Below are 12627 nucleotides of genomic sequence, written 5' to 3'. Positions count from 1 at the left end.
TTAATGCCGTGCGCCATCTTTTAAGGTCTTTTGGTATGACGCGGCTGGGGATCGAATGCCGGAGCTTTCACTCTCCAGGGGGACGCTCTACCACTAGACCACGGAGGTGGTCGTTTATATATGAAGAGTTACTCATATTCAAGAGATACTGGTATGTTGTGTGAATCGACGCTCATGAACGCATCACTTGTGACCTCTTGCTTTCATTACTGGAGACCCTCTATTGTTTCTGCAGGATTAGAAGTCAACTTTGAAAATCAGGTGCAACACACCCTGATAAGAAGAAAGACACTGTGGTAACACTTGACTGATTGTTAGTTTTGTCATTAAGTTGTACACCTTGGAAACATCTCTTTACCTTCATGTTTCTATGGTCGTGTTTCTTTTGGCGGTGAGTATATATGGTAGGGGGTGATGATGAACAGTAACAACAGTTGCATACGTGAGAGAGATTAATATGAGTAGGTTAAATAATAGCAATAGAAGGGAGGAAACATGAAAACATAATAGACAGAGAGCACATGATGAGGAAGCCAATTAAACGGGATTAAGTACACAAAAATGTAGGTGGGGTGATTATTGCATAGTAGGCGGATGAAGTAGCCTTGCTATTCTCTATTGATTGATGGCTCGTAGCGGCGAATGTGGACTGCTTGTGTAAGTTTTCTTTGAGTGAAGCCATTGATGTTAGAGAGAAATTGGACAGGATAAAACAAAACAAAACGGGACATATATCACCAGCGTCCAAGGCTAGGTCACATTACAAGGGCCATGGGGACTCTGCTACATGAATGGTACCCCAGCAGGATTTATACTGCCCCTATTATAATAATAATCAGTTTATTCATATATAACTGTAAGGCCACAGGCCCATAGTACAGAATACATGACAATGTGGAAGCGGTTAGGAATGTTACAAGGATTCATTTCTTAATAACATGGCATGATATATAAAGAGAGAGAGATTTTGTATAGCCGTTTTGCTCACATGTGAAATTAAAGAGATAAACTTGTATTTATTTGGATGTACATAGTATTTCTGTTCAATATATTTTTTCTTTAAATTGTCATATTTACAACATACAAGTAGAAAATGAAATTCATCTTCGACAACATTTAAAGAACATTGTTTACATAATCTTAAACATTTGCCCCTATTGTTGCTGGCGATTGTCAAATTGAGCCAATATTAAAACAAACAATGATTAAACCATTTAAATAATAGTAGGAAAAAACTTATTTTAAATGATGTGGTCTTACAAACCCTAACAGGAGGACACTACCTTGTGTCCCTTATGATGGAAAAATAATCAGACACGCAGGACATGATTGACTGTGATTCTCTCATCACAAGAGATACAGAACGGAGGATCCACAAATAAAACAATTCTCAACCTCTGAAGATCAGTGTTAGAATACTGACTTGGTTTGATGCATGTCATCGTATCCCAATTGCGTGGATCGATGCCAATGATTTTAATCACTGGATTGTCTGGTCCAGACTCGATTATTTACAGACCTCCGTCATATAGCTGGAATATTGCTGAGTGCTGCGTTAAACAACACACCAACAACAACCAACAATAAATACTCATGTGTACATTGAGTGTGGCCAATGCGACATCGTCGTAAAATAACTGGTGGGAATCGACTCCGGGTTTTCGACGAGCGCTTTAACCACTTGGTTACCCGCCAGCAGCTACACGACTGTGAAGTACTAACGATTAATGAGAACAAGGAACTAATATGGAAAACACAACCTTGTGATATTAGTTCACGTTCAAACACTTGGAAAAAAGCTGGAACAATACACCGAAGCACGATAGGATACCCCTTTTCATGTTAAATCGTGATATATCTAAAGACAACAAAGCTGATTGTTTTCTCCCAAATCTCTTTTCTAAAGTCAAATGCTGATGTTAACTTCGCGCTGCACAATATACAGCTGAATTGCGGAGTTGAATAATAAACAAACATTCTAGCTGGTTTGGTGTGCAATGTCTTCATTCTGCTGTGTGTTTGGTTATTAGTTCCAGAGCTCCGTGATAGCGTTTCTAATGTTGCTTCACACTGATCTATTCAATGAATACTAATAGTGATTTCTATCGCTCTTATTCAAATTTCGGATACTGCTTCATTGTAATTAAGTTGCTACAACAGAAAAGGACGGATCCATACATGTTTTGCGAAACTTTATTCAGTGTAAACAAAAGCTGCACAAATACAACCAGACTTAATGTAACAGTTACTGAAAAGTTAAAGTTAACCTGCTATGACCCGTAGGGATCCCTGGTGAGAATTGGTTCGGAGCATCCCATGCTTTTAACATGCGACTAAATGGATCGGGTGATCAGACCAGCTGACTTGGTTGACTGCGCGTCCATGCAACCCAACTGCTTTAATCGTTGCTCATGATATAAAGCACTGGCTTGTCTTGTCCATACTCGATTATTTTCAGGTCAATTCTCAATCATTCACTCTTCTATTGTGAGTACACGTCCTGACGTCCGCCTGTTTGAACCACAGAGACTCATCCTCCCGAGGCAAGTGAGTTAACTGACTATAAAAGTCCAGTTTCCACTCTTGCCGAACTGAGCTGGTATTATGGAGTTAGATTTTGGCTGGACTAACGAGTCTATTCATAGTCCAATCACAATCGCGCAACGAAATCGAAATCCGGTTCGTAAACTGTCATTCAGATGTCGGTCGATTGCAGGATTTGCAAAGCATGTGCACCGCCAATTCGTTGTCAACAGATATTTTCCAAATCTTTTCATGTTTTTAATCAAGGTGCTCACGTGTTTTGATTCACTTCGCGATCTAAGACCCGCTTTATCACAATATAGATCTTGATTATCGGTCAGATCGTCTTGACTGGGGGCCGCCATTTTGCTTGATGCAAATGCAAGTGATACGAGAGGTGGAATCTGATTGGTCCATAGGAGATGCACGGAAAGGACATAACTCGTAATAGCCACTGGTGGCGCTGCGATTGCGCCTAGGAATTCCAGCCTAGTTCGGCAAGGGTGTAAACTGGATTTTTATAGTCAGTTAAGTCTATTGCCTCGGGAAGATGACAGAGATTTTGATGCACTGATTGATTGCATTTTAACAATAAATAAATGTGGTGGTTTGAATAGCCGATGAAGCAAGCATGTTATGTTAACAAGTAATCGTTGACAAACAGCTACCAGCTGAGTTGGAAATGGTATGACATCCTTTGTGGCGGTGAGAGAAAACCTCCAATCTATTTTGCAAAACCACATACGGCTGAGTGAGAAATCAAGGTGAATAAAAATACACATGCCATGTTGGTGTGCAGCTATTGAAAGAAACAATACTGGAGTTACTGCTCCACTCCTTGATCACGTGAGAAAGGACACGCTGAAGGACAAACTGTCTCTGTCAAACTCACCGTCGAGTGACCTAGATGAATATATCTAAATGTAAATGTGAAGCACTACAACATCCAAACCAAACCTTTACATAAACATACTATCCGTCATGGACGCCGAAAATAGGCTACGTTTAGAACAATAAAAAGGAAGAATTTCAAAACGAAATGTCACCCTTCCCTCAAAGCTGTTTGGTTACACATTCGTTCATAGCTATAGGTGAGTGAATGGGTTTATTTCCTCTTCGAGGAGTATATTAGTTAAATTATGGCACATTAGCCTAAAAGGTGGTTGGAATACCTAATATGGCGGAAGAAGTACACATTTGGTGAGACCACGCACACGTTTATGTTTTAGTTGATCCTATAGTTGGGCATGTACCTTGCCAGTGAGATATTTCATGCCGTGTGAACTGAGTCAGTGGTGTCAAAACACAAAGTCACAAGGCCACACATACCTTGGCCAATAACCTATTCATGCTATAAAGCAACACGACACTCGCCATATAAGCCGATAAGTATGTCAAATCTGATGTACGATGCAACCAAACAAACAATAGCCATAATCTACGTCACATTCATGACACAATATATACCGTATACCATACAAGGATACTATTCTCTACACCAAATGCTCCGAGCATTATACATGATATTAATAATAATAGGCCATTGATAATGTGTGTATTTCCATCCCACTCAGGGGCATGTTCAAAGTGCTATTTTCACCCCGGTCTCAGGATCAGTCTGCACTCAACAATCATTCTCAGCTCCGTGGGGAGTATACAACCCAAGCTGCCTGTTAGGCGCTAGAAGGATAACAATCACAGAGGTGAGCACAGGCACATTCCGAGAAAAGTCAGTTGCTCAAGGAGACACCTCATGTGTTAATGTGCTTCAGTGTAGGGAAGGACCGAAGTCTAAGAAACTATCAGGCGCCAAACTCCCGAAATGCGGTACCCCATCCGAGGACTGTCCACGACCGACGTTGGTTCACCTGTACACAGGTCCATGTGTCGCCATGGTATTACACACAATCGTACCATAATACCCATTATACGAGAACAAGAATATTGATCAGACTTATAACCTATACATATACAATTCCTTCATTTTTTGCAGGGGCACCTTTCCAAAGTGAGAGTGGTTCTAATATCGTCTTTCATCGTACTGTCGAGACGGTTTATGTACATATGCTCTGCAAAAAAGGAAGTAAAATCTAACTGAATGTAGTCGGCATCCATACACAATAAATGGAAAATTAATGGTCATTTTTGTCTTGTTCTGACTTCTGAGCAGGAATTCAGATTCATGTGCATAAAAAATACAGATCAGCAAGAAGGGGGTGGTGGATTGGGGTGTGTGGGCACAATTGGTACCCATGGGGATGCCTACGTTTTGTCAAAATGTCTTACCCCTTGATGTTACGTAGATGTTATCAATGGGGAACTCCAGTATTTCATATATTGTTTACTCAGTAAACTTCAGATGACATTTGCTTTTGATTTTAACAGTTTTCTCTGGGATTTTGAGAATCCCTATAGTATAAATTCCACTTGTATCGAATACTCAAAGGATTATGGTGACTCTTTGAGACATTGATTTGGTGCTGTGAAAGTTTTGTGCTTATATATGTTTATAATCAGATACTGGTTTTATCACCTTTTTGCGATTTGATTTCAGTGCTTGATGTCACGGCTGAAATTGTTCTAATATCTGCTCTAGAACCTGTCAATTTCTCCCGGAGTAATCTCGTAACCCTATCTGTACAGACGAAGCTTACAAAGATGTAGAAACCCTGAAGGCCGTTCAGGATGATGAAGATGTACCAGAGAATACTGACGTCTGCAAAGGCTGCACCAAAACTGAAACACCAAGACACACCCATGATGACAAATAACTTGCCATAGATGATCACCTTGGCTTTGTCCTTCTTTGAGGATGTGATATTTTCGGACAATTTCAGACTTTTCTCTATATTACAGAGCGTCATGGTAAAGGCAATAATGTTAACAAGAAGCATCAATGCCAGGGGTACACCAAACACCAGGAGAGACGCGCGAGGATTAGCGATCCAGCATATGCCATGTGCTCCATAGCCAATGTAAATATTGGGAACCTCCATGAAATCTAGAAGAGCCGATGTGGTGACAATACACAGAGGGATTCCATTGGCACAGAGGCTAAGGAAGCCATGCGCCTTTGTCGTATTCTGGTTCAAGGCGTTGACGCCTTTATTTGTGAATGTACGAGCCAGTGTTATTGACATGACAGTCATCCACATGAAGGAACAGAGCCAAGAGAAGTGCATAGCGATGGCAAGTGCCTGACACAGGACTCCAGTGGGCAGTTGAATGAGGAGAAGAAGGGTTTGGGCAACCAGAAGGGAGGCAGACAAAGACATGGTAAGACGACCAGGTAAATTCCTCAATTGAGGCAGCAGTGAATACACGACCAGTGTGATCAGTAGACTAACCAGGGAAACACCAGACGTCACATAGGTCAGAATACCCTGAATGGGATCGTATTTGAAGAAAATTGGTGAGTGTCTCTCAGGCTCAGACTGAGTAAAGTTATGACAAGACAGCACTTCCTCTCCCACTATGAAGAAAGAAGCATTTGTCAGAATCACACCTGAATGTAAGTTTCTAAGATTCCCTTCCTCTTGTATGAAATCGGTTAGATTGTAAACAGCTGGATCACAATTTAGAGGAATTCCACACACAAATATCTTATATAGGTTGGGAGATTCATTTTTCAAGCAAAGTACGAATGCAACAGAATCTAATGTATAATATTTATATGAGTCTGTGGCGTAGAGTGTCCCATTTAAAGTTTCTAAAGTGACGTTTATCATTTGCATAACTTCCCCATATGAACATAATAGGTCACTTTCTAAATAATAATTCTGAAGAATGATATCCACGATCACAAGATCCGACTTTCTGAGGATCTTTTGGGCCATTATTGATAACAAGTGTTCCAGGGATCTACCATTTTCAATATAAATCCTAATCAATTGTTTCAAATCCTGACTAGATTCCCATTCTACACTGTGAAAAGAAATGTCACTAGGAAGTGATGAAACATTAAGTATTTCAATGTGTGCATGTATTTCATGCAAATCTTTTAGACCAAACAGAGTTATTACGTTGTCAATCTGCATTGGGAGTTCTGTGAGAACATACACGCTAACCAGGAAATGTAATGTACCGTTTGGGAAGAGTTGGTTTTGGCTGTCAGCAAACACCACTCCACTGATAACACAAGTGCCATTGATAGCCTCTTTACCTTCCTGACAACGAATCTTACGACATATTTTCTCATAAGTATCGTACACCTCATCTGACTGACACTCAAGGTGAGGTGAGATAAGCTTACCATCTTTGGTTTGGAAGCGGACATCCTTGTCATTGAAATTAAACAAAATGCTAAAACCACCAGTTGCACCCTCAGTTTTTCTGTCCTCACCCTTATCTTCTAGTGTCTGAAGCGTACATGACACATCATCCTCACCATGATGTAACTGAGCACAGTGTGGGTTTCTGTACTGTTTTGGCTGTATGTTTGAGTACACAGTATACCGATATGACCTGCATAATGATATCGCCTCAGAGTCATTACGCACTCGTATTTGATGGTTAATGTCCACATCCATACAGGAACGTCCTCCCATTCTTTCCATGTTGATCTTACAATATCCCGACAGATACTCTTCTATGTTTGTAAACCGATGTGATTCAGGTTTACAAGAAATAGATCTATCCCACTGAATCAATTTCTCTTCTGGAAAACCATGACATCTTCCACAATACACGTTCTTAAACACAATGTCCACATCATGAATATATGAAGCTGGAGTGGACATTGAATAATTAGTAATAGACGGAGGTGACTCGCATAGTGGGTCTTCTTTATTCTGTGGACATTTTGCTATTAACCATATCAGATTTCCTTGTGGAATAAGAACACAACTTCTGTATCTGATATACAACGCCTGGAGTTGGATGACTGTCTCTGTTGTTTGGATCTTAGTGTCTTCGAAACCATCAGTAATGGTCCTAGCTTTAGTATCATGTTCAACAGGTTTCCATGCTTGCATAAGCAAGGCATTGATTAAGGTTTCATTTTCAGCAAATTCGGTAAAAGTGAAACTGTTGCTGAGACAAGTTGAAATAAAGTCATAACAACAGTCGCCATATGTAATGCATTTAATATCACAGTGACAATCCTGATTAGTGGTTTTAATGTGGCAGAATCCTTTGCAAGAATGTTTGTGACAGTATGGCATCTTAATGCTGTGAAACCGAAAGTGTGATAATGTCTCACATGTGAATTTCCGAAATGTGTCATTTGTTGAACACGTTGCACAATGACTGTTTCTCACCTTAACACCTGTATCTGTGACAACAGGATAGATATAACTTCTGCACATCAAGCTGTTAAGACTTGAAAAGGATCTATCAACCCCATGTGTTGGACACAAATTATGGTGAGTATCATGGTCCTGTCTGCATGGCCGGGGTTGTGCTTTAGCTGGTACTTCACTCACCACCCTGCATAATGAGGTCATCAATTTATGCATAAATTCATCGTATGTGATACCAGAACTGCCAGAAAAACCATGGCACTTAGCTTGAGATGGCCACAGCATGACACTTTCCTTGTCTACACCATTGCATTGGGCACAAAAAATATTACGGAACACAATGTCAGGCTGTTGTCTCAGGGTCACTGGAACACTCCCAAGAGGATCAAGTGATGTGTTATGACATTTTGATACAATGTCAATTTTTGTATCGTCCAATGTTTCTTCAGTGTTGAGCTTTGAACAGCTTGAAATCATCCAGTAATGTTGAGTTCCTGTGCCATGATCTATTTCTTCACAACGCTTGAACAAGTACATCAACACGCTCTCCCCACCGATGTTTTTGCTTTTTTTGATGTCCTGTATAATGTTAACAATACCACTTGTATTGTGAACACTATACAATAATGACGTTAGATTTTGTTGAAGGCAAAGAGAAAAAAAATCATAGCAGCAGTCTCCAAAAATAAAACAATCTTCATCACAAGTACACTGTGTATCAAAGTTTGTTTGACCTTCAGAGTCGTTTTTCGGTTCATCCTCGTCTGATGCATTATTTTCCGAAACAGGACCTGTGCTGTTTTGATCATCACCTCGCTGCCGACCATCCTCATTCAGCCCTCCAGATTGCACTCGCTGTGTAATGTTGAATGGAGGAGAGAAACGTTTTCTCCTCACAGATCTTGTTGGGCGATGAATCGTTAACCAACCTGAATCCCAACACCTGCCCATACATGTCCCTTTCTTACAGAGCAGATTGGCATGAGCGTCTGGAGACAAATATACAGGAATTAGAAATATCAATAAGAAAAAAGAGATGAGAACAGTTGGTTGGTTTGTTGTTTAACGCCGCACTCAGCAATATTCCAGCTCTGTAAATAATCGAGTCTGGACCAGACAATCCAGTGATTGATATCATGAGCATCGATTCACGCAATTGGGATCGATGACATATATCAACCAAGTCAGCGAGCCAGACCACCCGATCCCGTTAGTCGCCTTTTACGACAAGCATAGTCACCTTTTACAGCAAGCATGGATTGCTGAAGACCTATTCTACCCCTGAATCTTCACGGGTCTGAGAACAGTTGTGTTGAGTAGATAAATGGTCACTTCTTGCTGTCTATTCCTATGTGCAGTATCAAAATTTGTCACTGCAAAAACAGAAGCAGCCCCTCTCAAACAGCATTACATGCCACAACCTCATTTCCAGTAAGTTCGCAAGACGCCAGTTTGAGGAAATACATGCTCACGACAACCTTCAATGTCGCAATGTCAGGAGTTTCGAATTTCGAATTTTCATCAGTTTTAAGAAGATTAATGGGCAAGACGGTCACTCACCCAGTGGATCAATAGGACTGTCCTTGCTTTTATTCTGGATATCTGATTCCTTGTCAGGAGGGTCTGTAAATTGCTTCAGACCAGGTTGGCCGATTTCCTCACGTATCAATGCGCCTGCTGGTAGGTCTGGTTGGACAGAAGCTGCTTGCACATGAGGCATCAGCAACATCACCAACAGGGCAAGGCGTTGACAAGACCAATCTGAAAAGGGTGGAGATATTTATATTGGGGTTAAACCTATGTATAATCTCAAATGTACTGTATATTGTTTATTTTTACAAACCTGTAAATGTGCTGGTAAGTGGAGGTTGGTAATTTGAAAAGTTACACATACACTTTTTCAGATGATACAATATTTGGTACATACTTTTGAACTCAATAAGAAGCGACAAAGACTCTTTCCTCCTTCATAAGAAATATCTGCTAAACGCACAGTCGGTTGTATGATTCCGTTTCCATGAATCAGGATTAAATGGTGAATAGATGATACCAGGTGTTTGCGAAAAGGAAAGAGTAGCTGCTCAATTATCAGGACGCCACACTGTCACCGTGGAAAAGGCCAAGCTATATATTCTCTGAAGCAGATATTGAAGAAAAAGGATTTACTGGGTGGGTTGATACAAACGAGCTGTCGTTTGCAATCATTGGGGAACTTTCAGCAATGGGTTTTTCACTCTGCATCTCATTTCACAAATGCGGAAGACATTGCTAACTTGCTAAAAATGCCTCTTGAAGGTCATGAAACTAATGCAGGTTCAGAAACCTTTACTTTAATTCCGTATTATCAGGCTTTCTTTAGCGTGGGTACAGGGACATCTATGATTAGGTCAGTCTCCCATCACCGGCGTGTGGACCCGTGAACATCCTGGGTAGAATAGGTCTTCAGCAACCAATGTTTGCTGTAAAAGGCGACTATGCTTGTCATAACAGGCGACTAACGGGATCAGGTGGTCAGGCTCGCTGACTTGGTTCAATGCTCATGATAACCATCACTGGATTGTCTGGTCCAGACTCGATTATTAACAGACCGCCGTCATATAGCTGGAAAATTGCTGAGTGCGGCGTTAAACAAAAAAACAACCAACCATCCTTCAAGAAATGGTATCGAAAGTTTGAACACAGCTGCTTCAAGTCATGCATGACATAGGCTATTGCAATAAGATTGCAACCCTATGTCAGTCATTTACTTGGAAGACCGTCTTACAGCGTGTCAGAGAATACAGACACAAACAGTGTGAACTGCAATTGGGACGAACACTTCCTTTTTCATGCATTTTGTAATTGTTAAAAGAGAACAGCCAAAGTGAAGTGCCCCACCCAGGACGTACACTCGAACAGAGTCAACCTCACCAGTGAGCTAAAAATAGACCGGCATTTACACATATCAATATACATCAAATGGAACTAATGTGGTGGTCATCCTTATATACCATGCCCTTTCTCACTTTTTTGCAGCATATGTTTTGAATCCTATCAAAATTTAGTATTGTGGGATGGTACTGTGAGCATGGCAAAGCGTCCTCAGCTGCTGATGGGACAAACACTGTGGGCACTGTGAAATAGCTTCATACAAGCCCCTCATCATTGAGTGTCATTGTCATGAAGTCATAGAACTCCAGCAGTCAGCATTCCTCGCCGCTTTTCTTTGATAGAATATCTCTGCATAGCAGGCCCTGGTAATCGTCTTTTATATTTCGAAGTAATCAACAAAGATCACACCCTTTGTATCCCAGAATACATTGGCTATAATTTTCAACACTGATCGCGTGGCGACTTGGGTGCCGGAGAAGTGGAATGGTGACATTCATTGGATTGATATTTTGACTCGGGATCATAGTGGCAGACCCATGTTTCATCTTTCATCATAGTTACTAATCTATTTTTGAATTTAACGAAACCCACCTCAATTATCTCTAAATTGTCTCTGGCAATGTCAGTTCTTTCTTCCTGAAGATCATAATTTAGAAACTGGGGAACCCAAAGAGCAGATATCTTATTCATCTAAATATGTTCATGAATAATTTCAATGGATCCATGGCTTAGACCTGTGTCTTCCTCAAGTTCAGCAATGGTAATATGTCTATCTCCTTGATTGAATCTTCATTGATGGAAGTTGAGGGACGTTCAGACCTACGATCATCACCAAGGCTTGTTCTCCCAGCCTTAAACATAGCTGCCCCACGCTTAACAGTGGAATAGCTTGGACACTTATCCCCATACACTTGTGACATGCGGTCATGAATTTCTTGAGGAGTATTTTTCTCTAAAGTTATAAACTTGATGACTGCTCGGTACTCGTTCTTTTCCATTTCTGTGTCAATTTGGACCCCCCATTCCGTTCAACTAGCAGTCACTAATATATAAACAGCCTCATCACTTGCAATGAACTACACAAACAATTTAATGCATTGACTAGATCACTTTGTTATGGCCAATAATTGAAAGTTAATCAGCCCTCGTATTGTCATTTATTACATTTCATGTTGCAAAGTCTGCCAAAGTGTTGTATTGCCTTGCATCAGCATCCGACTATTATTAAACTATTATGTCGTTTATTTAGTTTAGTTCAATAAATATTATTGGGCACGATCTGGAGTTGTTATAAAGAGTTTTAAAAGAAATACAACCTTGACATCATACTTCGATAAAAAATGCTTCAAGATAACCTGAAAACAAATTGGTGAGGTGTACCAAGCTTTGCACAGGAAAGTGATAGGACTACCATAACCAGCTGTTGCAGTATTGGGATAGGGGGATCTCGAGAATTAGTGTTTACATGACATGTCAATGTCATGACAATGACTGATGTGACATTCGCACATCTTTGAACAGGGCGAACAAAGCGAGCCTGGTAACTGTTGCGACATTATCGGTCACAATATGTGTGCACAAAGAATCATTTGACATCATGTTGTTCAAGTGTTGATATATCGCAGAATCATGAAGCATGGGAAGGGTTGGTTTGTTGTTTAACGCCGCACTCAGCATAGAGGCGACTAACGGGGTCGGGTGGTCAGGCTCGCTGACTTGGTTGAGACATGTCATCGATCCAAATTGCGTGGATCGATGCTCATGATATCAATCACTGGATTGTCTGGTCCAGACTCGATTTTTTACAGACCTCCGGCATATAGCTGGAGTATTTCTGAGAGTGGCGTAAAACAAAAAAACAACCAACCTCTCGCGAGTCGAAATGGGTACTGTAAATTCTTACACTAAACTTTTGAAGAAAGATGTTAATGAAGTGATGTTTTTGAACTATATATCAATTCGGAAATTTTAATATTTATCTACTGTATGTTTA

The 12627-nt window shown here is 40.5% G+C and overlaps 1 protein-coding gene across 1 annotated transcript; it reads right to left on the bottom strand.

Moving 5' to 3' along the window:
- Nucleotides 1-5036: 5036 nt before the first annotated feature.
- Nucleotides 5037-11632, bottom strand: LOC139464630 (uncharacterized). The gene is made up of 4 exons (XM_071246156.1): nucleotides 11458-11632; nucleotides 9324-9524; nucleotides 7782-7795; nucleotides 5037-6881 (listed from the first exon to the last, which is right to left on the bottom strand). The coding sequence occupies exons 1-4, from the start codon at nucleotides 11630-11632 to the stop codon at nucleotides 5037-5039; spliced, it is 2235 nt and encodes a 744-aa protein (XP_071102257.1).
- Between the last annotated feature and the right edge of the window lie 995 nt (nucleotides 11633-12627).

This window comes from Haliotis cracherodii, unplaced genomic scaffold (assembly GCF_022045235.1).
Source record: "Haliotis cracherodii isolate W230 unplaced genomic scaffold, xgHalCrac1.p SCAF_17, whole genome shotgun sequence".
Taxonomy (NCBI): domain Eukaryota; kingdom Metazoa; phylum Mollusca; class Gastropoda; order Lepetellida; family Haliotidae; genus Haliotis; species Haliotis cracherodii.
The sequence above is the reverse complement of the archived record's forward strand: the minus strand, read 5'-3'. Positions and strand labels throughout refer to the sequence as shown.

What these genes read in the sequence shown, in the direction of transcription:
- LOC139464630 (XM_071246156.1), bottom strand. Translation starts at nt 11,632, where the DNA reads ATGGAAAAGAACGAGTACCGAGCAGTCATCAAGTTTATAACTTTAGAG. An exon ending in AACAAGCCTTGGTGATGATC is followed by an intron (nt 9,525 to 11,457) that starts GTAGGTCTGAAC and finishes CACCCTTTTCAG; the next exon opens with ATTGGTCTTGTCAACGCCTT.